Source organism: Salvelinus namaycush, chromosome 12 (assembly GCF_016432855.1).
Source record: "Salvelinus namaycush isolate Seneca chromosome 12, SaNama_1.0, whole genome shotgun sequence".
Classification (NCBI taxonomy): Eukaryota; Metazoa; Chordata; class Actinopteri; order Salmoniformes; family Salmonidae; genus Salvelinus; species Salvelinus namaycush.
In genome coordinates, this window is record NC_052318.1 from 1,859,506 (window position 1) to 1,882,891 (window position 23,386).

Consider the following 23,386-nt stretch of genomic DNA (forward strand, 5'->3'; position numbering starts at 1 on the left):
TCTGACTCTGAGGCCTGTTTACCCGTCAATGCAGCTGGCCCACTTAAAACATGTTTTTTTGCAGATGTTTCTGACTAATTCATTTGAAATGTGGAGTTGTTATTAGCTAGGCTACTGTGATTTTTTTTTGATTTTTTTTATTCAGGAGAAAAGATACCGAATTCTACGATTACATTGCCAACATTACTGAAAAAACACTGTTCGATGGTATGATTATGGTCACGATTATCCTCAACGCTCTGTTCATGGCTTTGGAGACGGACTATGATTTGAAATACAAACTTTTTGGATTCTTTGAGGTGGGTAATTTGCTGATTGCAATTAGCAAAACTGCGAACATTGACATAGAAGCATACACAATTACGTTTAGGGAAAATGTAACAGTTCCATAAGCCTAAGCTTTGTAACAGTTGTTGTATGCAAATATGTCCTCTACTCAAATCCAGTCCTCCCTTCACTCTATTTTCATCAAACAGATTGCAGACGAATTCTTCATGGCCATTTACACCATGGAGTTCTTGATGAAGGTGTACGTTAACCCAGGGCTTTACTGGAAAAATGGCTACAATGTTTTCGATGCTATTATTTTGGTCATTTCATTCGTTCCCATGTTCGCTGATGGAGGGGACTCCAGTGCAATGGGGACCATGCGCATCGTCCGCGCTTTTCGCTCTTTGCGCGTGCTGAAGACTGTGTCGTTCATTCGGGGCCTGCAGGTGAGTGACGCCATTAGGCCTACAATACTCAATACATACACATGTGTCTGTTACGTTGGTCTTTGGATACCTTTTTAGAGTTGATGGTGGATAATAAATGTTAATCAGTTATCTCTTGGGGTCACTCAGGTGTCAGGTTTGTTGTGTTTTTGTTTGATTGACAGGCCTTGGTTGTAGCGCTATTCAAGACCATGAAGAGTGTGGTCTATGTCCTGGGCCTGATGTTTCTCCTGATGTTCATCTTTGCCATCATTGGATATTACTACTTTGGAGACCCTAACACTGGAGACCCTGATAACTGGGGAGACCTGGGCTGTGCACTCTTCACACTTTTCAGTTTAGTGACAGTGAGTATGAATTAGAATAGCCTACCTATCCTGGTGGAAATCTTGCTTAGGGTACCCCAAAAAGGGGGGGGGGGGGGGGGGGGGGGGGTGTTTTCATGAGCTTGGGTCCCAGGAAAACAGTGAATTTCTCATTTGGGTCCCAGACTGTAAAAGAACCCCTGCTGTAGACAGTCAGTTCAGTCTGGCGTAGGCAGAACCAAATGTCCTCTGTCTGTCCACCGGTAGACCTAAACATTTACATTTGTTTTTCAGTGCCATTTTGTTGTGCTGCCATGTATGAAATATGTCAACGTTATGTTCCTACAAAAGTATCTTTCATCGCAATATTCCCAACATGCTGTCTATTGTGGTCTGTTTTGTGCACATGTTGAGGAAACATGCATAATTAACATCTAGGGTTACAAAATTCTGGTCATTTCCCCCAAATTTCCAGGTTTTCCATATTCCCTAAACTGTGATTTCTGGAAAACTTGGCATTTTGGGAAAACTACTGGAGTTTCTCAACTCTTATCCCATTGTCTCTGCCCTCCATAGGTGGATGGTTGGACTGATCTGCAGCAGAACCTTGATGACCTGGGGATGAACTCCAGCCGCATCTTCACCATCGTCTTCATCCTCATCGGCTACTTCATCTTTTTCAACATGTTCATCGGCGTGGTCATCATGGAGATCCAGGTACGTACTGTGCTGGACTACCACCGTTGTTGTTACTACTACTGAGGTTGAACCCCACTGTCCCCTGTCCTCCAGGTTGAACCCCCCTGTCCTCCAGGTTGAACCCCCCTGTCCTTCAGGTTGAAGCCCTCTGGCCCCTGTCCTCCAGGTTGAACCCCCCTGTCCTTCAGGTTGAACCCCTCTGGCCCCTGTCCTCCAGGTTGAACCCCTCTGGCCCCTGTCCTCCAGGTTGAACTCCCCTGTCCTCCAGGTTGAACCCCTCTGGCCCCTGTCCTCCAGGTTGAACCCCTCTGCCCCCTGTCCTCCAGGTTGAACCCCTCTGGCCCCTGTCCTTCAGGTTGAACCCCTCTGGCCCCTGTCCTTCAGGTTGAACCCCTCTGGCCCCTGTCCTTCAGGTTGAACCCCTCTGGCCCCTGTCCTCCAGGTTGAACCCCTCTGCCCCCTGTCCTTCAGGTTGAACCCCTCTGCCCCCTGTCCTCCAGGTTGAACCCCTCTGCCCCCTGTCCTTCAGGTTGAACCCCTCTGGCCCCTGTCCTCCAGGTTGAACCCCTCTGGCCCCTGTCCTCCAGGTTGAACCCCTCTGGCCCCTGTCCTCCAGGTTGAACCCCTCTGGCCCCTGTCCTCCAGGTTGAACCCCTCTGGCCCCTGTCCTTCAGGTTGAACCCCTCTGGCCCCTGTCCTTCAGGTTGAACCCCTCTGGCCCCTGTCCTCCAGGTTGAACCCCCCTGTCCTCCAGGTTGAACCCCTCTGCCCCCTGTCCTTCAGGTTGAACCCCTCTGGCCCCTGTCCATCAGGTTGAACCCCTCTGCCCCCTGTCCTCCAGGTTGAACCCCTCTGCCCCCTGTCCTCCAGGTTGAACCCCTCTGCCCCCTGTCCTTCAGGTTGAACCCCTCTGGCCCCTGTCCTTCAGGTTGAACCCCTCTGGCCCCTGTCCTTCAGGTTGAACCCCTCTGGCCCCTGTCCTCCAGGTTGAACCCCCCTGTCCTCCAGGTTGAACCCCTCTGCCCCCTGTCCTTCAGGTTGAACCCCTCTGGCCCCTGTCCTTCAGGTTGAACCCCTCTGGCCCCTGTCCTTCAGGTTGAACCCCTCTGGCCCCTGTCCTCCAGGTTGAACCCCTCTGCCCCCTGTCCTCCAGGTTGAACCCCTCTGGCCCCTGTCCTCCAGGTTGAACTCCCCTGTCCTTCAGGTTGAACCCCTCTGGCCCCTGTCCTTCAGGTTGAACCCCTCTGGCCCCTGTCCTTCAGGTTGAACCCCTCTGGCCCCTGTCCTCCAGGTTGAACCCCTCTGCCCCCTGTCCTCCAGGTTGAACCCCTCTGCCCCCTGTCCTTCAGGTTGAACCCCTCTGCCCCCTGTCCTCCAGGTTGAACCCCTCTGCCCCCTGTCCTTCAGGTTGAACCCCTCTGGCCCCTGTCCTCCAGGTTGAACCCCTCTGGCCCCTGTCCTCCAGGTTGAACCCCTCTGGCCCCTGTCCTTCAGGTTGAACCCCTCTGGCCCCTGTCCTTCAGGTTGAACCCCTCTGGCCCCTGTCCTCCAGGTTGAACCCCCCTGTCCTCCAGGTTGAACCCCTCTGCCCCCTGTCCTTCAGGTTGAACCCCTCTGCCCCCTGTCCTTCAGGTTGAACCCCTCTGGCCCCTGTCCATCAGGTTGAACCCCTCTGCCCCCTGTCCTCCAGGTTGAACCCCTCTGCCCCCTGTCCTCCAGGTTGAACCCCTCTGGCCCCTGTCCTCCAGGTTGAACTCCCCTGTCCTCCAGGTTGAACCCCTCTGGCCCCTGTCCATCAGGTTGAACCCCTCTGGCCCCTGTCCATCAGGTTGAACCCCTCTGCCCCCTGTCCTCCAGGTTGAACCCCTCTGCCCTCTGCCCCCTGTCCTCATGGGAGTCCCAAATGGCATCGGACCCTATTCCCATACATCGTGTACGGTGCCTGGTTAAAAGTAGTGCCCTGTATTGGCAATAGGGTTCCATTCTGTATGCATCCTGTCTTCCTGGGCCCAAGCCAGCTTAGCTCAGTGCTGTGCTGTCTCTGTGGGGTTTAGTCAGATGTGATGTCCAGACGGCGGCCCTCAGGCAGTGTGACCCTTCAATATAATTATGCACAGCTGACGCCCTGGAGAGAGCAAGTGACCAGGCCACCTCTTTAAAATCAAATCAACGTTTACACAGTTTAGCAGATGTTATAGCGGGGTCAGCGAAATGCTTATGTTACTAGCTCCTAACAATGGAGTAAAATGTCAAAGAAGTACACAAAATAATCACTAAATGAAATATACGAAATCAAGAAATGTCGGAACGAATCCAAGTAGCCCTTTCCTGCAGTCAAGTGGCCTAGTGGCTTCATGGGTGGAATGTTATTAATATTCTTCATAATTTCATAATTATTAAACATATTTTTTTAAACAGCCGGAAATCCAGTGTTTCTATGTCAAATGGTTTTGTTATATATTTCAGTCTTCTGTGATGTGTATATAAAATGTAATATTGGGATACAAACTCAATGTAATACATTTCCACTCTATATCTGACATGGTACAGGTGTCTTATTTTTGTTAAGCCCATAACCGTGTATGAGATGTATACATTTAGTTTCAAAGTAGATTTGTTTAAGACTACCAAGCAACACTCTGTATGACTCTGATTAGCCCACTACAGTAAAAGGTTAACAACCCAAATAGCACTGTAACTTTAATCCAAATACAGCCTATATGTACAGTATCTACACCGGGTGAATTTACAGAAGATATACTAAGAATTATATGTACAGCCATAGATTTAATAAGGATATGAACAGCCATATACAGTTGAGGTCGGAAGTTTACACACACTTAGGTTGGAATCATTAAACCTCGTTTTTCAACCACTCCACAAATTTCTTGTTAACAAACTATAGTTTTGGCAAGTCGGTTAGGACATCTACTTTGTGCATGACACAAGTAATTTTTCCAACATTTGTTTACAGACAGATTATTTCACATATAACTCACTGTATCACAATTCCAGTGGGTCAGAAATTTACACACACTAAGTTGACTGTGCCTTTTAAACAACTTGGAAAATTCCAGAAAATTATGTCATGGCTTTAGAAGCTTCTGATAGGCTAATTGACATAATTTGAGTCAATTCGAGGTGTACCTGTGAATGTATTTCAAGGCCTACCTTCAAACTCAGTGCCTCTTTGCTTGACATCATGGGAAAATCAAAAGAAATCAGCCAAGACCTGCGAAAAAAAAGAATTGTAGGCCTCCACAAGTCTGGTTCATCCTTGGGAGCAATTTCCAAATGCCTGAAGGTACCACGTTCATCTGTACAAACAATAGTATGCAAGTATAAACACCATGGGATCACACAGCTGTCATACCACTCAGGAAGGAGACATATTCTGTCTCCTTGAGATGAACGTACTTTGGTGCGAAAAGTATAAATCAATCCCTGAACAACAGCAAAGGGCCTTGTGAAGATGCTGGAAGAAACAGGTACCAAAGTATCTATATCCACAGTAAAACGAGTCCTATATTGACATAACCTGAAAGGCCGCTCAGCAAGGAAGAAGCTACTGCTCCAAAAACGCCATTAAAAAAAAGCCAGACTACGGTTTGAAACTGCACATGGGGACAAAGATCGTACTTTTTGGAGAAATGTCCTCTGGTCTGATGAAACAAAAATAGAACTGTTTGGCCATAATGACCATCGTTATATTTGGAGGAAAAAGGGGGAGGCTTGCAAGCCGAAGAACACCATCCCAACTGTGAAGCATGGGGGTGGCAGCATCATGTTGTGGGGGTGCTTTGCTGCAGGAGGGACTGGTGCACTTCACAAAATAGATGGCATCATGAGGCAGGAAAATTATGTGGATATATTGAAGCAACATCTCAAGACATCAGTCAGGAAGTTAAAGCTTGGTCACAAATGGGTCTTCCAAAGGGACAATGACCCCAAGCATACTTCCAAAGATGTGGCAAAATGGCTTAAGAACAACAAAGTCAAGGTATTGGAGTGGCCATCACAAAGCCCTGACCTCAATCCTATAGAAAATTTGTAAGCAGAACTGAAAAAGCGTGTGCGACCAAAGAGGCCTACAAACCTGACTCAGTTACACGAGCTCTGTCAGGAGGAATGGGACAAAATTCACCCAACTTATTGTGGGAAGCTTGTGGAAGGCTACCCAAAACATTTGACCCAAGTTAAACAATTTAAAGGCAATGCTACAAAATACTAATTGAGTGTATGTAAACTTCTGACCCACTGGGAATGTGATAAAATAAATAAAAGCTGAAATAAATCATTCTCTCTACTATTATTCTGACATTTCACATTTTTTAAATTAAAGTGGTGATCCTATCTGACCTAAAACAGGGAATTTTTACTAGGATTAAATCCCAGGAATTGTGAAAAACTGAGTTTAAATGTATTTGGGTAAGGTGTATGTAAACTTCTGACTACAAGTGTGTGTATATATATATATCTAAATGTGTGTGTGTATATATATATATATATATATATACATACACATTTATTATGTCAAGGATCCAGTATATAAATATATAAGCTGTGTGTATAAACAGTGTAACTAAAATGTAATGCACAATAGTAGAAATATTAGAATATTTTAAATACACAATCCCATAGCAAAATGGATAGAATTGCTGGAAATTAGCTTCCGGACCAGAGTCCAGAATATATAAGTCTTTAAACCAAATCAAATTTTATTGGCCAAATACACACATTTAGCAGATGTTATTGCTAGTGTAATGAAATGCTTGTGTTCCCAACTAACAATTCACAATACACACAACTCTAAAAGTTAAAGAATGGAATTAAGAAATTTATAAATATTAGATTGAGCAATGTTGGAGTGGCAATGACTAAAATACAGTAGAATAGAATACAGTATATACATATGAGATGAGTAACGCAGTATGTAAACATTATTAAAGTGACTAGTGTTCCATTTTTTAATGTGACCAGTGATTCTATGTACATGGGGCAACAGCCTCTAAAGGTGCAGTGTTGAGTAACTGGGTGGCAGCCGGCAAGTGATGGCTATTTAACAGTCTGACGGCCTTGAGATAGAAGGTGTTTTTCAGTCTCTCGGTCCCAGCTTTTATGCACCTGCACTGACCTCGCCTTCTGGATGGTAGCGGGGTGAACAGGCAGTGGCTCGGGCTGAGCACGCACCCTTGTTGGGCCCCGAGCGTAATGATGAGCTTGGAGGGTACTACAGTGTTGAAGGCTGACCTATAGTCAATGAACAGCATTCTTACATATGTATTCCTCTTGTCCAGATGGGATAGTGCAGTGCGATTGCATTGTCTGTGGATCTATTGGGGCGATATGCAAATTGAAGTGGGTCTAGGGTGTCAGGTAAGGTAGAGGTGACATGATCCTTAACTAGCCTCTCAAAGCACTACATGATGACAGAAGTGAGTGCTACGTGGCGATAGTCATTGAGTTCAGTTACCTTTTCTTTCTTGGGTACAGGAACAATGGTGGACATCTTGAAGCAACACACTCAAACTGGTGCGCCTGGCACCTACTATCATACCCCATTATAAAAGGCACTTACATATTTTGTCTTGCCCATTCACCCTCTGAATGGCACACATACACAATCCATCTCTCAATTGTTTTAGGCTTAAAATCCTTCTTTAACCGAAGAGCTCGGTTTTGTTTGTTTGAAAAGTGTGTTGTTTGAAAGTGTATTGGAAGGTTCTTGGTAGCTAGCTATGTTCTTAGTTTGGAATCCGCGACGCAGTTGTCATCAGTTGCTGGGAATGATTGTCTCTTTCCAGTGATCCTGCCGACCAAGGACGGGTCTGAGGAGCTATTTGGCGTCGCAGCTAGCCTAGCTGCTAGCTAGCTGTATATCAAGCTAGCTGGGTTTTCTTGAACGCAGCCCGCGATGTGGTTAACAATTGTGGCTGGGACCGCGGATTGTTCCGGGTTTGTGGCTGTCTAGATCCCTGCTGTTTGTTGTTTTCAATCTTCCCCGTGACCTGCCCTGTCTGGAACTGTGAGGAGTAACAGGGTAACCAACGTTGCTAGCTACCATGACAAAGACCAAAGCCGGCGGGAGTACCGTTGAGGACAGTGCCAGTGGTGTCTCTCTATCACACGTAAAGGATCTTTTAAATGAACAAAAAGAGACCTAGAAGCAGTTGTTACAACAACAACAAAATAGCTACAAGTGTTTTGTCCAAACACTTGTGGATTCTACTAATAAAAGAATGGACGACCTGACCAGAGAGGCCCAGAACCTGAAGAACAGTTTGCAGTTCTCCCAGGGTCAACAGAAGAAGTGCAAGATGACAGCAATCTGTAAGTCATTGAGAGAGGACATCAGTTCTGTGGGTGAATCCATGATAACAATGACAGATAAATCAGACTATCTCGAGGGACAATCAAGGCGGAACAACATGGTTGTGGATGGAATTGCAGAATCTCCACATGAGACCAGTACGGATTCTGAGGACAAAGTGAGAGAAAGGATCTCTGAGAAACTGAAGATGGACCACAGGAAGATTGAGGTGGAGGTCACCCACAGGACTGGAAAACCCACCACCGGTCCAGGTGACAGGCCCAGGCCAATAGTGGTCAAGTTCCTGAGGTTCAAGGACAAGGTAGCTGTTCTGGAAAGAGCCAGGAACTTGAGAGGAACGTATATCTTCCTCAATGAGGACTATCCTGAAGCTGTGCGCCAGAAGAGGAAAGAACTGATCCCAGCCATGAAAGCTGCCAGAGCGCGTGGGGACATTGCTTACATCTGCTATGACAGACTCATTGTTCACCCTCCCAGAAGCCTGGAAGGGATGAGAGAACCAGGCCTATGGGTTCATAGCTTCAACCCCGCAGCACGCACACACACACACACACACACACACACACACACACCAATTGATTAATTGACGGCTGATTTATTTTTATTTATTTTTCTCTTGCTTTGTTTGCTCTTTTCCATATTAAGTCTATCTCTGATAAGCTACCCAGGAAAGGGTTGAAAACAGCCCATATTAATATATGTAGCCTTAGAAATAAGGTTAATGAAATCAATAACTTGCTAACGTCAGATAATATTCATATACTAGCCATTTCTGAGAGTCACTTAGATAATTCATTTGATACAGCAGTAGCAATACAAGGATATAACATCTATAGAAGAGACAGGAATGCTTATTGGGGAGGTGTTGCTGTATATATTCAGAGCCATATCCCTCTAATGCTTAGAGAAGATCTCATGTCAAGTGTTATTGAAGTGTTGTGGTTGCAGGTTCACTTGGCACATCTAAAGCCTTTTCTTTTGGGGTGTTGCTATAGGCCACCAAGTGCTAACAGTCAGTATCTAAATAATATGTGTGAAATGCTTGATAGTGTGTGTGATGTAAACAGAGAGGTCTACTTTCTTGGGGACCTGAATATTGACTGGTTTTCATCAAGCTGTCCACTCAAGAGGAAGCTTCTCACTGTAACCAGTGCCTGTAATCTGGTTCAGTTTATTAATCAACCTACCAGGGTGTTTACAAACACTAAAGGAACAAGATCATCCACATGTATTGATCACATTTGTACTAATACTGTAGAACTTTGTTGTAAAGCTGTATCCGTACCCATTGGCTGCAGTGATCACATTATAGTGGCTATATCCAGGAAAGCCAAAGTTCCAACAAATGGGCCTAAAATAGTGTATAAGAGATCACACAAAAGATTTTGCTGTGGCTCTTATGTGGTTGATGTTAAAAATATGTGTTGGTTTGATGTGATTTATGAGGAGCATCCAGACGCTGCACTTGATGAATTTATGAAATTTCTTCTTCCAATTATTGATAAACATGCACCTGTTAAGAGACTGACTGTTAGAACTGTTAAGGCTCCATGGATTGATGAGGAATTGAAAAACTGTATGGTTGAAAGAGATGGGGCAAAAGGAGTGGCTAATAAGTCTGGCTGCACATCTGACTGGCTGACTTACTGCAAATTGAGAAATGATGTGACTAAACTCAACAAAAAGTAGAAGAAACTGTATTATGAAGCCAAGATCAATTATATAAAGAATGATGGAAAAAAGCTTTGGAGTACTTTAAATGAAATTATGGGCAGAAAGACAAATTCAACTCCATTTTCATTGAATCAGATGGCTTATTCATCACAAAACTATTTGATGTTGCCAATTATTTTAATGATTTATTTCAAGGTGGGCAAACTGAGGCAGGAAATGCCAACAACGAACAGTGAGCAATTATATTCATGCATAAAAAAACAAATAATGAAAGAAAAGCATTGCAAGTTATAATTTTGTAAAGTTAGTGTGGGAGAGGTGGAAAAATTGTTTTTGATCAATAATGACAAACCTCTTGGCATTGACAACTAGATGGAAAGCTACTGAGGAGGGTAGCTGACTCTAGCCACTCCTATCTGTCATATCTTTAATCTGAGCCTAGAGGAAAGTCTTTGTCCTCAGGCCTGGAGGGAAGCCAAAGGAATTTCCACAACCCAAGAGTGTTAAAGTGGCCTTTACTGGTTCTAACAGCAGACCTAAACTCAGCAAAAAAAGAAATGTCCCTTTTTCAGGACCCTGTCGTTCAAAGATAATTTGTAAAAATCCAAATAAGGAAGGAATGAGCATTACACATAGGCCTGTACTCTGGAGCTACCATGGCCAGCGAAGAGCCTGGATCTCAATCCCTTTGAGCATGTCTGGGACCTGTTGGATCGGAGGTTGAGGGCTAGGGCCATTCCCCCCCCAGAAATGTCAGGGAACTTGCAGGTGGCTTGGTGGAAGACTGGGGTAACGTCTCACAGCAATAACTGGCAAATCTGATGCAGTCCATGAGGAGGAGATGCACTGCAGTACTTAATGCAGCTGGTGGCCACACCAGATACTGACTGTTAATTTAGATTTTGACCCAGGGACACGTTATTCCATTTCTGTTAGTCACATGTCTGTGGAACTTGTTCAGTTTGTCTCAATTGTTGAATCTTGTTATGTCCATGCAAATATTTACACATGTTAAGTTTGGTGAAAATAAATGCAGTTGACGGTGAAGAGGACGTTTCTTTTTTTGCTGAGTTCATAAGCTTGCTGCCAGCTCTTAGCAAACTGGAAAAAATTGTGTTTGACCAAATACAATGCTATTTCTCTGTAAACGAATTAACAACAGACTTTCATCATGCTTATAGAGAAGGGCACTCAACGTGTACTGCACTGACACAAATGACTGATGATTGATTGAAATAAATTGATAATAAGAAGACTGTGGTAGCTGTACTGCTAGATTTCAGTGCAGCCTTTGATTGTATTATCCATAACTTGTTGAAAAAACTTGTTATGGCTTTTCAACCTCAGCTCTGAATCCACAATATGGCAATCCATCTAATAGAACTGAGGGCTTTCTTTTAATGGAAGCTTCTCTAATGTCAAACATGTAAAGTGTCGTGTAACACACAGCAGCTCTCTAGACTCTCTGCTCTTTTCTATTTTTACCAACGACCTGCCACTGGCATTAAACAAAGCCTGCGTGTCCATGTATGCTGATGATTCAACCATATACGCATCAGCAACCACAGCTAATGAAGTCACTGAAACCCTTAACAAAGAGTTGCAGTTTTGGAATGGGTGGCCAGTAATTAACTGTTCCTGAACATCTCTAAAACTAAGAGCATTATATTTGGTACAAATCATTCCCTAAGTTCTAGACCCCAGCTGAATCTGGTAGTGAATGGTGTGGCTGTTGAACAAGTTGAGGAGACTAAATTACTTGGTGTTACTTTAGATTGTAAACTGTCATGGTCAAAACATATAGATTCAATGGTTGTAAAGATGGAGAGGTCTGTCCGTAAAATAAATAGATGCTCTGCTTTTTTGACACCACACTCCAAAAAGCAAGTTCTGCAGGCTCTAGTTTTGTCTAATCTTGATTATTGTCCAGTCATGTGGTCCAGTGCTGCAAGGAAATACCTAATTACGCTGCAGCTGGCCCAGAACAGAGCGACACGTTTTGCTCTTAATTATAATCAGAGGGCTGATATAAATACTATGCATGCCAGTCTCTCTTGGCTAAGAGTTGAGGAGAGACTGACTGCATCACTTCTTTTTGTAAGAAACATTGTTGGAAATCACAAATTGTTTGCATAGTCAACTTACACACAGCTCTGACACACTTATCCCACCAGACATGCCAACAGGGGTCTTTTCGCAGTCCCCAAATTCAGAACAAATTCAAGAAAGCGTTCCATGTTATATAGAGCCCTTATTGCGTGGAACTTCCTTCCATCTCATATATCTCAAATAAATAGCAAACCTGGTTTCAAATAACGGATAAAGCAACACATCGCGGCACAACGCCTCTCCCCTATTTGACCTGGATAGTTTGTGTGCATTGATATGTAGGCTACGTGTGCCTTTAAATTGAAAAAAAATCTAATTCTGTCCTTGAGCTGTTCTTGTCTATTGATGTTCTGTATTACGTCCTTCTGTATTATGTTTCATGTTTTGTGTGGATCCCAGGAAGAGTAGCTGTTGCTTTTGCAACAGCTAATGGGGATCCTAATAAAATACCAAAAAATAAATAAAAAATACCAATTGGGGACAGCCGATGTATGTGAATGGTGTGTATGCACAATATGTGAATAAAAAATGTGTTTACTGCAGTAGTTATATAGGATGAGCCATGACTAGAAAACAGTATATGCATACAGTATAAAGTGGGTAAAACAGTATGTAAAATTAAATAGAAAATGCTGAACACTGTTGTAGCCTAGTGGTTAGAGTGAAGGGGCGGTAGGTAGCCTGGTGGTTGGAGTGTAGAGGCAGTAGGTAGCTTAGTGGTTAGAGCGTTGGGCCAGTAACCGAAAGGTTGCTGGATCAAATCCCCGAGCTGACCAGATGAAAAATCTGTCGTCAACAAGGCAGCTATTTAATTTTACATACTGTTTTACCCACTTTATACTGTATGCATATACTGTTTTCTAGTCATGGTTCATCCTATATAACTACTGCAGTAAACACATTTTCTATTCACATACTGTGCATACACACCATTCACATACTTCGGCTGTCCCCACTTGGTATTTTATTAGGATCCCCACCCACTGATCCCCGGGCGCCGAAGACGTTGATGTCGATTATGGCAGCCCCCCGCACCTCTCCGATTCAGTATGTAAACCTCTCTGATTCAGTATGTAAACCTCTCTGATTCAGTATGTAAACCTCTCTGATTCAGTATGTAAACCTCTCTGATTCAGTATGTAAACCTCTCTGATTCAGAGGGGTTGGGTTAAATGTGGAAGACACATTTCAGTTGAATGCATTCAGTTGCATTCATGCTCCCAGGTGATTTATTTATTTATTGTTACAACGTTGCCACCCTTAGGTCTTCATGCATCCATATCCCAGGTAAGGGTGGATGTTCCTATATATAGGGGCAGTACTCAGTGAACAGTATGTAAACATTGTTAAAGTGACCCGTGTTTAATGACTTGTATGTACATTGGGCAGCAGTCTCTAAGTTGCAGGGTAGATTACTGGCTGGTATCTGACTAGTGACAATGTCTAAGGTTCAGGAAAGGATACTGGGCGGAGGCCAGCTAGTGATGACTGTTTAACAATCTGATGACCTGGAGATAAACAGATTCTATCAGTCTGGTCCCAGCTTTGATGCACCTGTACTGTCTCCACCTTCTAGATGGTATGAACAGTGTGAACAGGTCATGGCTCGGGTGGCGGAGGTCCTTGATGATCTTCTTGACCTTCCTGTGACACCGGGTGCTGTAGATGTCCTGAATGGCAGGCAGTGTGCACTGGATGATGTGTTGGGCTGACCGCACCACCCTCTGGAGAGCCCTGTGGTGCAGTTGTATCAGGCGGTGGTACAGCCCGACAGGATGGTGCATCTGTAGAAGTTTGTGAGGGTCTTAGGGGCCAAGCCAAATTTCTTCAGCCTCCTGAGGTTGAAGAGGTGCTGTTGCGCCTTCTTCACCACGCTGTTGTCTGAGGGAGAGGTTATTTTCCTGGAATCTCATCGTTGTTGGTAATCAGGTGTACCACTGTTGCCGTCAGCAAACGTGATGATTGAGTTGGAGACGTGCGTGGCCACACAGTCATGGATGAACAGGGAGTACAGGAGGGAGCTGAGAACACACCCTTGTGGGGCCCCCATGTTGAGGATCAGTGTGGCGGAGGTGTTGTTGCCTACCTTCACCACCTGAGGTCGGTCCGTCAGGAAGTCCAGGACCCAGTTGCAAAGGGAGGGGTTCAGAGCTTAGTGATGATCTTGGAGAGCACTATGGTGTTGAGGGCTGAGCTGTAGTCTATGAACATAATTCTTACATAGGTATTCCTCTTGTCCAGGTGGGATAGGGCAGTGTGCAGTGCAATGGAGATTACGTTGTCCGTGGATCTGTTGGGGCGGTATGCAAATTGTATTGGGTCTAGGTTGTCAGGTAAGGTGGAGGTGATATGAACCTTAACTAGTCTCTCAAAGCACTTCATGATGACAGAAGTGAGTAATACTAGGGGATAGTCATTTAGTTCAGTTACATTTTGCTTTCTTGGGTACATGAACAATGGTGGGCATCTTGAAGCAATTGGGGACAACAGACTGGTATAGGTAGAGATTGAATATGTCCGTAAACACTCCAGCCAGCTGGTCTGTACATGCTCTGAGTGACTTGGGATGCCATCTGGGTTGGCAGGCTTGCGAGGGTTAACAAGCTTGAATGTCTTACGTCAACCACGGAGATCGGGAGCACACATTCCTCGTGAGCGATGGGGGCACACGTCGGCGGCTCTGTGTTGTTTTCCTCGAAGTGGGAGAAGGTGTTAAACTTGTCCAGGAGAAAGGCGTCAGTGTCTGCGACTTGGCTTGCTATCCCTTTATAATCTATGATTGTCTGGAGTCCCTGGCACATGGGTCTCGTGTCTGAGCTGTTGAATTGCGACTCAAATCATCTCTGTACTGTCGTTTTGCCTCTTTGATTGCCTTACGGAGGTCATAGCTGGTCTGTTTGTCCATGTTCTCAGTCACCTTGCGTGTTTAAATGTGGTGGTTTGCGCTTTAAGTTTTGTGCGAATGCTGCCATCTATCCACGGGTTTTTGGTTTGGATAAGTTCTAACCATCAGGGGGAACAACGTCCTCTATGCACTTCTTGATGAACCGAGTCCTACTATACTATTCTCAGAGGCGACCCGGAACATTTCCCAGTCCTCGTGATCAAAACCGTCTTGAAGCATAGATTCTGATTGGTCAGATCAACGTTGAACAGTCCTTACCACTGGTGCTTCCTGCTTAAGTTTCTGCCTGTAGGAGGGGAGGAGCAAGATGGAGCCGTGATCTGATTTGCCAGAGGGAGTGCGGGGGAGGGCCTTGTAGCCGTCCCGGAGGGGAGAGTAACAATTGTCAAGCGTATGCTCTCCGCGTGTAGGACAGGAGATGTGTTGATAGAATTTCAGGAGGAAATTTGGAAAGTCCCCAGTTACAATGAATGCGGCCTCGGGATATAATTTGTTCACTCCCTACAACTTCAGTTTCACATAGCACTGCACCGCCAGCACTCTGCAATCCAAATACCCCAGAGAGTGTGTGTGAATGAGAAGAAGGAGAGGAGAGGTAGAGGACGGCAGTGGCAGGGGAGTTAATAACATTGTACACCTTCTTTTATTCCTCTACAGAGAAAAATTATAATTATCTCAAGCATAAAATGTCCAGTAAACTTCCTGGTTGTGAGACATGGCTGGCTGGTTGCATCTTAAATAGCCCCCTATTCCCTTTATAGTGCACCACTTTTCAACCAGGGCCCATATATATATATATATCACACACACATCCAGGCTGTATCACAACCGGCTGTGATTGGGAGTCCCATAGGGCGGCGCACAATTGGCCCAGCGTCGTCTGGGTTTGGCCGGTGTAGGCCGTCATTGTAAATAAGAATTTGTTCTTACCTGACTTTCCTTGTTAAATAAAAATAAAAAAACACAGTGCTTTCGGGAAGTATTCAGACCCCTGGACTTTTTCCACATTTTGTTACGTTACGGCCTTATTCTAAAATGGATTAAAAAGCATTTTTTCCCTCTTCATCAATCTACACACAATACCCCAAAATGACAAAGCCAAAACAGGTTTTCAGACATTTTTGCAAATGTATTGAAAATATTTACGTAAGTATTCATACCCTTTCCTCAGTACTTTGTTGAAGCACCTTTGGCAGTGATTACAGCCTCGAGTCTTCTTGGGTTTGACGCTACAAGCTTGGCGCCCCTGTATTTAGGGAGTTTCTCCCATTCTTCTCTGAAGATCCTCTCAAGCTTTGTCAGGTTGGATGGGGAGCGTCGCTGCACAGCTATTTTCAGGTCTCCAGAGATGTTCAATCGGGTTCAAGTCAGGGCTCTGGCTGGGCCACTCAAGAAAATTCTTAGTCTTGTCCCGAAGCCACTCCTGTGTTGTCTCTGCTGCGTGCTTATAGTCGTTGTCCTGTTGGAAGGTGAACCTTCGCCCCAGTCTGAGATCTGGAGCAGGCTTTCATCAAGGATCTCTCTGTACTTTGCTCTGTTCATCTTTCCCTTGATCCTGACTAGTCTCCCAGTCCTTCCTGCTGAAAAACATCACCACAGCATGATGCTGCCACCACCATGCTTCACCATAGGGATGGTGCCAGGTTTCCTCCAGATGTGAAGCTTGGCATCAGACCAGAGAATCTTGTTTCTTATGGTTTGAGAGACATTTAGGTGCCTTTTGGCAAACTCCAAGCGGGCTGTCATGTGCCTTTTACTGAGGAGTGGCTTCCGTCTTGCCACTCTACCATAAAGGCCTGATTGGTGGAGTACTGCGGAGATGGTTTTCCTTCTGGAAGTTTCTCACATCTCCACAGAGGAGCTCTGTCAGTGACCATCGGGTTCTTGGTCACCTCCCTAAACAAGGTCCTTCTCCCCCGATTGCTCAGTTTGGCAGGTCAGCCAGCTCTAGGAAGAGTCTTGGTGGTTCCAAACTTCTTCCTTTTAACAATGATGGAGGCTACTGTGTTCTTGGGGACCTTCAATGCTGTAGAATATTTTTGGTACCCTTCCCCAGATCTGTGCCTTGAACCAATCCTGTCTCGGAGCTCTACGGACATTTCCATCGACCTCACAGCTTGGTTTTTGCTCTGACATGCACTGTCATCTGTGGAACCTTTTATATAGACAGGTGTGTGCCTTTCCAAATCATGTCAATTCAATTGAATTTACCACAGGTGGACTCCAATCAAGTTGTAGAAACATCTCAAGGATGATCAATGGAAACAGGATCCACCTGAGCTCAATTTTCGAGTCTCATAGCAAAAGGTCTGAATACTTATGTAAATATGGTATTTCTGTTTATTTTAATACATTTGCAAAAATATGTCTAGATTGATGAGGAAAAATTGTTATTTAGTCCATTTTAGAATAAGGCTGTGAAAAAATGGGAAAAATGGGAAGGGGTCTGAATACTTTCCGAATGCACTGTGTACATATATACCTACAGTACCAGTCAAGTTTGGACACACCTACTCAGTCTAGGGTTTTTCTTTATTTTTACTATTTTCTACATTGTAGAATAATAGTGAAGACATCAAAACTATAAAATAACACATATGGAATCATGTAGTAGCCAAAAAAGTGTTAAACAAATCAAAAATATATTTGAGATTCTTCAAAGTAGCCACCCTTTGCCTTGATGACAGCTTTGCACACTCTTGGCATTCTCTCAACCAGCTTCAGATGGAATGCTTTTCCAACAGTCTTGAAGGAGTTCCCACATATGCTGAGTACTTGTTGGCTGCTTTTCCTTCACTCTGTGGTCCAACTCATCCCAAACCATCTCAATTGGGATGAGGTCGGGTGATTGTGGGGGCCAGGTCATCTGATGCAGCACTCCATCACTCTCCTTCTTGGTCAAATAGCCCTTACAGAGCCTGGAGGTGTGTTGGGTCATTGTCCTGTTGGAAAAACAAATGATGGAATGGCGTATCGCTGCAGGATCCTATGGTAGCCATGCTGGTTAAGTGTGCCTTGAATTCTAAATGAAGTGTGACCAGCAAAGCACCATCACACCTCTTCCTCCATGCTTCATGGTGGGAACCACACATGCAGAGATCATCTGTTCACCTACGCTGTGTCTCACAAAGACACACCAGTTGGAACCAAAAATCTCAAATTTGGACTCATCAGACCAGTGGACAGATTTCCACCGGTCTAATGTAAATTGCTCGTGTTTCTTTGCCCAAGCAAGTCTCTTCTTCTTATTGGTGTCCTTTAGTAGTCGTTTCTTTGCAACAATTTGACCATGAAGGCCTGATTCACGCAGTCTCTGAACAGTTGGTGTTGAGATGTGTCTGTTACTTGAACTCTGAAGTGTTTATTTGTGCTGCAATCTGAGGCTGGTATCTCTAATGAACTTATCTTCTGCAGCAGAGGTAACTCTGGGTCTTCCTTTCCTGTGGCGGTCCTCATGAGAGCCAGTTTCATCATTGCGCTTGATGTTTTTGTGACTGCACTTGAAGAAACTTTGAAAATTCTTGGAATTTTCTGCATTGACTGACCTTCATGTCTTAAAGTAATAATGGACTGTCATTTCTCTTTGTTTATTTGAGCAGTTCTTGCCATAATCTTCTGTATACCACCCCTACCTTGTCACAACACAACTGATTGGCTCAAATGCATTAATCTGTGGAATATTTCCTTCCCGTTTTACAAGGGACACCTGTTAATTGAAATGCATTCCAGTTGACTACCTCATGAAGCTGGTTGAGAGAATGCCAAGAGTGTGCAAAGCTATCAAGACAAAGGGTGGCTACTTTGAAGAATCTCAATATATAAAATGTTTTGATTTGTTTAACACTTTTTTTGGGGGGTTACTACCTGATTCCATATGTGTTATTTCATAGTTTTGATGTCTTCACCATTAGAAAATAGTAAAAATAAAGAAACCATTGTGTGTGTGTGTGTGTGTGTGTGTGTGTGTGTGTGTGTGTGTGTGTGTGTGTGTGTGTGTGTGTGTGTGTGTGTGTGTGTGTGTGTGTGTGTGTAATAGGGTGCCGTTTGGGACACATCCAGAGTGAGGGGATGGATGAATAGGGAGGCCCTCTGGGTTTCCTTTCGGTAGCTGCTATAGCGTGATAATGTAACCTATTTCTTAGCTAGTGTGTGAAGTGTTATTTCCATCCTCCACCATGTGGCGTGGGTAGTAATGGATCTCTGAATAAACATAACAAGGTAATAGAAAATAAACACGGATCTTAGCCTCTGCTCCTAAGATCTGTGGACGGCTTTTAGCAACTGGTTTAAGGAAAAAGCTACCCGTTTTTATACAGGAAAAAGTTCTTAAAGTGCAAAAAAAAAAAATGACAATTTTGTATTTCAAATAATGTTGTAATTCATGTACGTATTGGTCTTAATATGAACTATTCACTTTTGATGCACAGGTGTTTCAATCGGCTTTTTAGGGGTTAATATACAGTGCACTAGGAATTATGCATTTGCAGATTTGAAAACCAGTTTCAAAAATCGTAGCTAGGAATCCAATCCAATTTTCATGTGTTTTCTCCAGCATGCAACGAAGCGTTTTGAGAATGAGGTACAAAGTGAACGGGAGGCTTCGCTGACCCAGAAGAAACACGCCATCATCCAGAGACAGAAGAATGAGATCAGGAATCTGATCCAGAGCCAGGTGACACTCACTCTGTCCCCTCGCTATACTGTGTACTATAGGAATTTGGTCAAAAGGAGTGCACTATAAAGGGAATAGGATGGTATTTAGGACATGTGGTTTAGGTTTAGACTATAACATTTTTTTTTTAACTAGGCAAGTCAGTTACGAACAAATTCTTATTTACAATGACGGCCTACCCCGGCCAAACCTTAACCCGGACAACGATGGGCCAATTGTGCGCCGCCCCCATGGGACTCCCAATCACAGCCGGTTGTGATACAGCCTGGAATCGAACCAGGGTCTGTAGTGACAATGTCCTAGCACTGAGATGCAGTGCCTTAGACCGCTGCGCCACTCGGGAGCCCCTAATGTTAGTTAGGACTACGGTTGGTTTACGTTGTGGGATACCGATGCACAAACAGGTGTTGCCTTGATTCTTGACTTTTTCACCCTGTGTGCCCACCTCCTGGAGTACTAGCCATTTTGTGACGATTGACACCACTAGCCATTTTGTGGTGATTGACACCGCTAGCCATTTTGTGGTGATTGACGCCGCTAGCCATTTTGTGGTGATTGACACCGCTAGCCATTTTGTGGTGATTGACACCGCTAGCCATTTTGTGGTAATTGACACCACTAGCCATTTTGTGGTGATTGACACCACTAGCCATTTTGTGACGATTGACATCGCTAGCCATTTTGTGACGATTGACACCGCTAGCCATTTTGTGACGATTGACACCGCTAGCCATTTTGTGACGATTGACACCGCTAGCCATTTTGTGACGATTGACACCGCTAGCCATTTTGTGACGATTGACACCGCTAGCCATTTTGTGACGATTGACACCGCTAGCCATTTTGTGGCGATTGACACCGCTAGCCATTTTGTGACGATTGACACCGCTAGCCATTTTGTGACGATTGACACCACTAGCCATTTTGTGATGATTGACACCACTAGCCATTTTGTGATGATTGACACCACTAGCCATTTTGTGAATGACACTTGCGACAGACATCCGAACATGACCTACTTAACACGCTCTTCTCCAGGCCTAGGTTCAAAATGTATTTGAAATAATTTCAAATACTTAATCTAGGCTTGATTGAGCATGCCTGGCGCAATGGAACCAATATAATTAGTCACAGGCTAAAGGAAATGCTAAAGCTATTTTAAAGATTTCGAATAGCGTTTGAACCCCGGTGTGCTCTCCTCCATACAGACAGGCAACTTCACCAAGCTAGTGGAACAGTTCAACAAGTCTCTGCGTCACACTGATTACACTGTGATGGAGGACCTGTCTACCAGCATGTCCTTCATAGACATCTACCTGACCACCCTGGATCACCAGGACACCACTACCAACAAGTAGGAACCCTACAGCACCTTACAGTCTGAACAAGTAGGCACCCTACAGCACCCTACAGTCTGAACAAGTAGGCACCCCATAGCACCCTACAGTCTGAACAAGTAGGCACCCTACAGCACTCCGCAGCACCCTACAGTCTGAACAAGTAGGCATCCCACAGCACCCTACAGTCTGAACAAGTAGGCACCCCACAGCACCCTACAGTCTGAACAAGTAGGCACCCTACAGTACCCCACAGCACCCTACAGTCTGAACAAGTAGGCACCCCACAGCACCCTACAGTCTGAACAAGTAGGCACCCTACAGCACCCTACAGTCTGAACAAGTAGGCACCCCATAGCACCCTACAGTCTGAACAAGTAGGCACCCTACAGCACTCCGCAGCACCCTACAGTCTGAACAAGTAGGCATCCCACAGCACCCTACAGTCTGAACAAGTAGGCATCCCACAGCACCCTACAGTCTGAACAAGTAGGCACCCTACAGCACCCCGCAGCACCCTACAGTCTGAACAAGTAGGCATCCCACAGCACCCTACAGTCTGAACAAGTAGGCACCCCACAGCACCCTACAGTCTGAACAAGTAGGCACCCTACAGCACTCCGCAGCACCCTACAGTCTGAACAAGTAGGCACCCCACAGCACCCTACAGTCTGAACAAGTAGGCACCCTACAGCACCCTACAGTCTGAACAAGTAGGCACCCCACAGCACCCTACAGTCTGAACAAGTAGGCACCCCACAGCACCCTACAGTCTGAACAAGTAGGCATCCCACAGCACCCTACAGTCTGAACAAGTAGGCACCCCACAGCACCCTACAGTCTGAACAAGTAGGCACCCCACAGCACCCTACAGTCTGAACAAGTAGGCACCCTATTCCCTATATATTGCACTACTATAGACCAGAGCCCTATGGCACCCTATTCCCTACATAGTGCATGATGCAATTTGGGACAGAGTACACCAAGCACTAAATGTATTGTTAACTGAGCTAGCTTACCACCAAACGTCTCCGAGACCTTTTATGTAGGCGCGCGCGCACACACACACACACACACACACACACACACACACACACACACACACACACACACACACACACACACACACACACACACAATCAGAGTCCTATCTGGGTCACAGCCAAACAGACTCTCTCCTATAAAGGGTTAATGATTCTTCTGTGAGGGGCAAACAGACAGTAAACGAGAGTTATAAAGACAGATAGGTTTGTTTTTTTTTTTTTTTTTTTTTTTTTTTTTTACTCAATTGAGTGTTTGTGCAAAGTAGGAGGAGAATAGGGTTTGAGAGAGAGAGCTTTATGACAGCCATGAAGTGGAGATAGAGGGATCGGAAATAACATTCTACATGTGCATTAAAAACTCTCTATTTGAATTGCTGTTGTTGACTTTCTTTTTCAATACATGGACCGCAGGCCCTTTTCAAATCAGAACTATGTTTTTTTGTCTTATGCTAGAAACCTGGATGTTATGGAAACATTTCTAAGCTGTTTTTCTATGAATATCCCGTTTAGAAATGGATACATCTAATGATGTGAATTTTGCATAATGAAGTCTCATATTTTTAACCTAACGATAGTAGACTCGGTACCATAATATATAATCCTTAAATGAATGTCACGTGTCAACTTCGTCAAATATTATGTTTGACGCAAAGATGATGATTTGGGTAATTACTACATTTTTTTCCCCCTGGACCTGCGTGATTATAGTAGTTCTGTCTGTGTAGGGCTTGTAACAACATGCACCATCGTCATCCAGTCTTCTACACCTTTTTTACCATCCAAACAACCAACAGTTTCAGTTGTCATTTTGTTTCAGGTTCAAATCATGAAACCACATCCTAAGAAATCTACAACTAAATGATTATACTATAGACCATAAATCTGTACACACGGTTTATGTATTTTTTTATAGCAAAAACACTTTCAGTTGATATAAGGCATTGATAATACTGCCTTATGTACTCTAAAATGAAAGGGTGATGTCTCACGTGTGTGTGTGTGTGTGTGTGTGTGTGTGTGTGTGTGTGTGTGTGTGTGTGTGTGTGTGTGTGTGTGTGTGTGTGTGTGTGTGTGTGTGTGTGTGTGTGTGTGTGTGTGTGTGTGTGCTGATATCTAGCTACTGTAATGACTTTAAGTTACGTTTAATTCTAGAGGCTATAGTTATGAAAAGTAAGGTAACTAAAGTGTGATGAAGGGATATGCAATAAAAAGATCGTCCCCTTGCAGGCTGCAGCAGCTGTACTCCGAGGCCATTCTGATTCTGAGTGACTTACTGGAAGAAGACTTGATTGAAATGGAACAGAAAGCGCTGAGAGAGAGGAAAATCAAAATGAGGGCGTAACAGGTACAGGAACAGGGATCCGACAGAGCTACTGAGAGCTGAAATCCTTGTTCATTTGCATACTGGTATTCAAATTAAAAAGAGGACATATGTTGGCAAGGTTTTTGTCTTCGTTGTGGGTTGGCTATGGTGATGTCCAGTCCATTAGCCTAGAGTTGGCAGAGAATGGTCTTCAAAATGTCTCCAGGATCCATCCCAAATGGAATTCTATTCCCTAGATAGTGCGCTACTTTTTGACCAGAGCCCCAAGGAC

At 44.5% G+C, this 23,386-nt stretch overlaps 1 protein-coding gene across 1 annotated transcript; it reads left to right on the forward strand.

The window, feature by feature from the left end:
- The first annotated feature begins 209 nt into the window (after positions 1 to 209).
- Positions 210 to 23,133, forward strand: LOC120056732 (cation channel sperm-associated protein 3-like). Its single transcript, XM_039004938.1, has 13 exons — positions 210 to 299; positions 477 to 716; positions 881 to 1,063; positions 1,598 to 1,738; positions 1,938 to 1,988; positions 2,678 to 2,728; positions 2,874 to 2,924; positions 3,244 to 3,294; positions 3,440 to 3,490; positions 3,578 to 3,658; positions 19,292 to 19,411; positions 20,620 to 20,765; positions 23,019 to 23,133. The coding sequence occupies exons 1-13, from the start codon at positions 210 to 212 to the stop codon at positions 23,131 to 23,133; spliced, it is 1,371 nt and encodes a 456-aa protein (XP_038860866.1).
- Positions 23,134 to 23,386: the final 253 nt, after the last annotated feature.

Bases quoted from the DNA above. Each gene is read 5' to 3' on its own strand.
- LOC120056732 (XM_039004938.1), top strand. From the start codon at position 210: ATGATTATGGTCACGATTATCCTCAACGCTCTGTTCATGGCTTTGGAG. The intron at 1,064-1,597 runs GTGAGTATGAAT...TGCCCTCCATAG, and splicing joins CACTTTTCAGTTTAGTGACA to GTGGATGGTTGGACTGATCT. The intron at 2,925-3,243 runs GTTGAACCCCTC...CCTGTCCTTCAG, and splicing joins TGAACTCCCCTGTCCTTCAG to GTTGAACCCCTCTGGCCCCT.